We start from the raw sequence: 6,326 nt of genomic DNA, 5'->3' as shown, positions 1-6,326 counted from the left end.
CATGGGAGGAAAAGAGCCGTCCTCTTTCTGGTGCTGGATTATCCAGTCTTTGGCAGCTGTGAGTTCTTTGGGGTCAATGAAAATAAACCCACGAGACTGAGCAAAGGACTTGAGGACAAAAGCTGTTAACCTGTAAAAATGAGTTAATCATCTTTCCTGAGAAAACAAATTCAGAATAAAGTATCTGTAAGTGAAAATTAACATTCTTAGAAAGCACAAATTTTTAAAAAAATGTTTTTGGAAACACTAAATATTTTTGTTAAAATGTTCATGGGACATAAAAGCACCTGAACACTGTTCAGGCTTTTGATAAGAAAAGGATTAAGGTTCAACAAACTAAATTGAAAAGTAGAACTCAAAGATGTGTTTATCATGATTATGGCACACTCTGAAATATAGCTCTTTTTGATAGGTGCTCATCTGCCCAAATGATTAAAGTTTTTAAGCAAAGAATCAATATTTTAAAACTAAGAATCAATATATTTCACATAAGAAACCCAGATCCTTTCCTAAAGCCTGAAGCTATGTTACACTTTATACAGAATTAAGACTTAAGAAAGCACCAGAAGTGTTTTTGGAATTCTAAACCTCTGACAACAAGTGTGAGCACTGGCCAGCTTTGGGGGATTGAGTCATTGCATTTACAAGCCCCCGAGGAATGGGAGGGTAGCAAACACTGCTGCCTGGCAGGGGATTTTTCGAGTGTTGAGTAATTCTGTGTCACCATATTTCACATCCAGGGACTGGGAGATGCCGCAGCTGAGATAAAAGTTCCCTATCTTAGGAAGAGTGAGGCAGCAGCAGCAGTGGTGCTTCCCTGGCCATGTGCTGGGGAGGGAAATCAGTGAAAGCCCAGACACGGAGCAGCTGGAGGAGGCACCTGACAGCACAGGCAGAGGAATGAGAAGCCCAGGATCTCCACAGCTGAGCCCTCGGGGCTGGGCTGATGCCACACAAACCTCGCAGGCCGAGGGCTCTTGGGGGGACACAGCACTGACCCCGCAGTTTCAGAATTCTGGCTCTCCTGTTGTTGGACTCTGAAAGGTCCTGCACGTATTCCCAGAGCATAAATCCATACAGTTCCATGCAGCAGGGAATGGAAAGCACACGGTATAAGGATGTCTTTGGGGGGGTTTTGAGCTGGTTTTGATGGGTTTTTTACCTACCCTGATAGAAGCCTCTGCCACTTGTGGAGACAGCATGTTTCCCTGTATGTGCTTCAGGTAAAACTCCATTCCCTAATGGAATTAGGTGCTTAAATACCCATAATTGCTACTCCAGTTGCAGATATGACCCTTAACTACAGCTTTTGTGCCTGAAGCCTGGACCTGTTTGCAGATTTTACTCTCCTAACTGCTCCTGAGTCCTGAATCACCTACAGCACCTCTCCTAATGTAGTCAGAGCACTCAGCAGCGCTGAACAGCAGCTCTGCAGTCACTGAACATTATTGCACTATTTCTGTTCTCCACTGTGTGTGATACCACGAGAGCAGCTGGAAAATTACTCCTCTTTCCCAGCCAATTGTGTATTTTCCCCGTTTAGCAAACACTTAGCACTTTTCTAACTCAGTTTTAAATAGCCACTCACCACATGCTCCCTGATGAGTCCCTCTCCCCAAAAGCACTGTATGAGCCATCTTGCCTCTTGTAGGTCAGCTGGCGCTGGTAGCCTGGAAGTCACAAAAGAATTGGGGGAGTCCAAGATCTCCTCACACAGAGAAAAACGAGTGTTTAAAGTGAATGAAGACTCAGACCATCTGGCAACTTGTGTAAGGGATTCTGCTGCCCGAGGCAGCTTCTTATTCTGCTGTGAGTGAGAGCCAGCTCTGTGTGCAGTTTATCCAGCAATCTGCTCAGGATAACATCTGGGACACTGCAGCTCCTGCCTTTTGGACACTGGAAATGCTAAAAATCTGATACTTCTCTGAAAAAAAATGCACTATCAAAAGGTGTTTACTTAAGCACACAGCCACTCTCCTTCCATTTTACTTCCATTTACAAATGAAAATGTTTTGCCTGTGACATCGCAGCTGGATTCAGACTTTTCCCAAAGCTGTTGCTTGGATCAACTTCACGTAACATAAAAACAACAGCTGTGATCTTAATGCACGTGAACACCTCCCAGGTGCAAGGGCTGTCCCAAGGCTTGTTTTAGACATCGTTATTAACAAGGTGAATGCTGAAGAGAAGAACTCTCTCCTGGAACGTCTTCTAAAGTTGAAAATGAAGAAAAAGTCAAAATGCTCTTTCTACTCGGAAAATAATTTGCTTCTCAAACCTGTTTGTCTATAACCATGAACTGCCCATCCTAACACAGCCTCCACATGGATGAGTACACAAGGCACACTTGGATAAAGCTCTAAAACACCCATTGGAGTCAAACACTCCAGGATGGATATTTCTGATAAGGAAAAGTCTGATCTGCAAGAAGATTGTGTCAAAAGACATTCAATGCCTGCGAAATGCTGCAGCACAGGAGAAGGTGTTTTATTCCACACCTCGTGACGTTTTTATGGGAATGGATCATTGTTTCATTTCCGGAGGTGGAGTTTCTCTGCTGACCCCTCTGGATACAGGCAGCTCCTCAATCCCTGAGGAAGAGCTGCCCATGACTCCCACACTTTCCAGTTGCTCTGTAGCCCCTCAGTGCTCACAGGGAATGGCCTGAAAAATGAGAGGAACAAAGACCTAGAGATTGATGATGCTCTTGGTGCCACCACATCTTTGTTTGGTGGTCGTGGGATAGGTACAGATACGTGGCAGAAAGCCAAGTAATGGTATTATTTTTTTCCTCTTCCAAAAAATAAGTGTTAAATTAAATTGCTTTTTTTTCCCCCCTGCAGGCCTCAGGTACAATCTACTACTGAGCACTTCCTGCTAAACAGTTCCTCAATGTTCATTTCCAGTGTGTATAAGGACACATTAAATCCTTATATTTTATATCACTCTTCTCATTGTTTCTGTTCTTCTCTTTTCGGGTGTTCATGGTGCCAGTACTGCCCAGGCTGTGGGTTTGAGCCCTGTATGGGCCATTAATTTCAGAGCTGGACTCAATGCTCACTTTGGGTCCCTTCCAACTCAGGAAAACTTTCTGATTCTGTGATTTTGAGCTGAATTATGCTTCATCGCTCTTGCTGTTATTCTTCTTTGCTTGTTGGTTGGTAGTGGCGCAGACTTTATGCCTTGCTTGCTCTTCTGAAACCTCCTCTTTTCTAAACAATCCTCTGCATGCTGGGACTCACTGGAGAGGTTCCCCTTTCCAGTTTTCCCCTGTTCACCTGGGGTTTTTTTGTGGGAAAGAAGAAAAAATACTGACTGGTTTAGCCCAGGCCACTTCTAACGAAGAGGGAATACACGGGAATTGTTGGGTATCAGCACTTTCCATGATGGATGATTAAGGGATGAAGAAGTTTTCTGGCTTGGTAAATCACAAAAGCCTTCTGGAGTGAGCATTTCCCATCTAAACCTTATACTTGGCAGGGCTCCAGTAAATGCAGAAGGGTTTAAAACTCTTGGGGATTTCTTCTGTAAGGGTTAATTAGCAAACAGAGTTTGGAGCCAAAAACCTGGAAGGTTTGCAGATTCATAAAAAGAAACAAAAGCAAATGATGTTGCAAAGGAAACACTGACTTGGGCCATTAACAAATTCCCTTTGCCTCACTGCTCTCAGCAAGCACAGAGAATTGCAAGTGGAATGACTGGAGCCAGGCAAAGGAAGCAGCACTGGGCTTTTGCTGCTGAATACAAGAAATATCTCACATATTACATTTTATATTTATATTTTCAGAGGAGAACCACCTAACCCTGTCACCTCTGATTTCATGACATGACTATTGTCTGACTCATACACAAGAGAGCTTTGTCCCTTTGGGTCATTCTTGTTTTTAATGATCTCTGAATTCTTACTTGTCCTGAGAATTGCACTTAGTTATAAAACCATTTTGCACATGGCTCTTCTGAAAACAAATGTTGAGAAAAACAGTGCAAAAAAAAGAAAAAGGTTGTTTTGAGCTGCTTAGTAAAGTAGGACAGGACACTGAAAGGACAGATAACCTAGAGCCATATAATGAAGGTTTTTAACTACATTGGATGCTAAATTTTGATTTTTGGTATGCTGTTACAAAGAAAATACTGTTAAAAAAAAGTCCAGAAAAGACCCATAACTCTAGTGACTAAAGGCTTGAAAAAGCAATTTATGAATAAAGCAAAAACCCCAAAATATACAGATTTTTACTAAATTTCATTTTCCTTTACTTTAAAAAATTTTTAAACATAGAAATTAGCTAAGAAAAAAAGATAAAGATAAATCAATATGCATCTGAACTGGGAGTTACTGAAGGGAAACACAAGTTACATATCAAGGGAAAATATCTTGCCATTAAAATCTGTCAACTTGTGAGATTATCCTGCAAGAAATGATGAATTCTCATCGCTTGGGCTATTCTTGATGAAAAGAAATGACATGACAAGTAAAACTTCTAACTCAAAGCCTTTTCTCCATCTATAAATTCACTTGCAATGAGTTACCTTGAACAAGGTAATCAGTAGCTTCAACCTCCACCTCGTGACTGAGCTGTTTGGTTTTCTGCAGGTACTTCAGGACAAAAACATTGGGAGCAAAATGGATCATGTTCTGCTCCCCACAGCCAAAGGGCAACCTCAGCAGGTTGTCCAGGTTGTTCAGTGTAGGACCCATCACATCTCCTGTTTGAGAGAGAGGGGACATGTTCAGGATCAAGCAATTAAGGTTTACTTTTGGTGTTTTATGATTAAAACCTGACTGCTCTAATATCTCCTGGCTACCACAGAGTCAGCTTAAATAAACCATAACATGAGTGGGAAGTCCTTCAGCTGTTGAGTCTCAGCCCTTCAATCTCTTGTGGGATTAAGGAAATTCCACATTTCAGCCTTTGATTATCCATGACTTCCCAGTTCAGACTAGTTTGGAACACGGCACAATCTGTGATGAGGATGATAATGAAAGAAATACTTTGAACTGTAACAGACAGTGCCCCTGCAAAGCCCCTCACAACTTTAAGCCGCTGAGAACCCAAACAGGCTTCAAACAAGTGACAAAGAAACCCAAAAGAATTATCTGCCCCAGAATTAAGCAGGGATAAACCTCTCTTTAAGTGCCTGTGTCTATCTTATCTGGTGTGCATTACTCAAGTACTGGTCAGAAGTAACAGCTGGAGCATCTGTTCACATTTGATAACGGGTACCTAAGTGATACCTCCTGATAATTGATACCTATTATTGAAGCCGTAGCTCTTTCTGATCCTGGAATTATGTTGTGGGGAACTCCAAGAGTAAATGCTTCATTGTGATTTTCATCAGTCTCTTCTTTTCTCCAAATTTTAAACTCTCCCATTGACCCCCAGCCTGTGGAAAAGCCAATGTACTTCACCTCAAGCTGTTTGGGGACTGTCCACTCCACAATAATAGATTCGTTTAGCACCCGAGTACCGTGGCCAACCTGAAAGGGACAAGAGACCATGGAGTTCCAAGAGCCCACACACGTGGAGTCACTCTACCACGTGTGCTGGGACACCTCCTAACTCAGATGTGCATTGGAGATGGAGCAATACCTCTCTCTTCCCCACCCACAAAGCAATCCAAGGAAGTTCAATGAGAATTCCACAGGCTTGGCCTTCAAGGCTTTCATCACTAAAAACGTTGAGGACTGAGGTCCTGAGAACACAACGGTGGCAAAAGCAGGCTTGTTCTGATCAAAACAGCCTGATCAGGGCTTCAGAGGGAAAAGGCAACAGGAATGAAGCTCCCACCTTCTACACCAAGGAAAACCTGCTCTGTGTGTGCCCACACTCTGTTTAGAAAGGGAGTCCCAGACCATTGCTCAGATGAATCCAGTACCTGGATAACTCCATTTTTCCAGCTGATCCAGAAGCTGCGGAATTCATCCCAGGAGAGGATACCAGGTGTGTCCCTGCTGGCCACAGGCTCTCCCATTTTGCTGATGGAGATCCAAGTTTTAGTGTTTTGGTGTCCCCCGATAACAATCTCTGTCATCTCTGCCATGTCGTGGGGACCAGAGGACAGGGCCAGGTGAGCATCGTTGTGGGCCTTCACTGCGATGTCAAAGTGGCTCATCTGGGCAGGTTTCTGCATGTACTGGTACTCGTATTTGTTAGGTGTGGAAATGTGTATTTTCTCTAGTCAGAAAAACGAGGGAATGCGGTAAGAATTAGAGCTCGTCTCACGGACATCAAAAGTAACCCTTGGCTGGTAACTGAAATTCAAACAAACAGACTTTTCCTAAGTACATGGGGTTTCTGCCAGCTTCTTTTAAAGTGTTAAAATACACA

At 42.9% G+C, this 6,326-nt stretch overlaps 1 protein-coding gene across 1 annotated transcript in view; it reads right to left on the bottom strand.

Moving 5' to 3' along the window:
* The window catches only part of CPAMD8 (C3 and PZP like, alpha-2-macroglobulin domain containing 8), a 50,104-nt gene that overhangs the window by 23,910 nt on the left and 19,868 nt on the right, over positions 1-6,326 (bottom strand). Inside the window, 5 exon segments of the mRNA XM_017743884.1 lie at positions 7-130; positions 1,589-1,670; positions 4,528-4,704; positions 5,251-5,476; positions 5,875-6,173. Of these exon segments, the coding sequence (XP_017599373.1) occupies positions 7-130; positions 1,589-1,670; positions 4,528-4,704; positions 5,251-5,476; positions 5,875-6,173 (908 nt within the window).

This window comes from Corvus brachyrhynchos, unplaced genomic scaffold, assembly GCF_000691975.1.
Source record: "Corvus brachyrhynchos isolate BGI_N302 unplaced genomic scaffold, ASM69197v1 scaffold219, whole genome shotgun sequence".
In the NCBI taxonomy this organism is placed as follows: domain Eukaryota; kingdom Metazoa; phylum Chordata; class Aves; order Passeriformes; family Corvidae; genus Corvus; species Corvus brachyrhynchos.
This window is presented reverse-complemented; position numbering and strand designations above follow the sequence as displayed.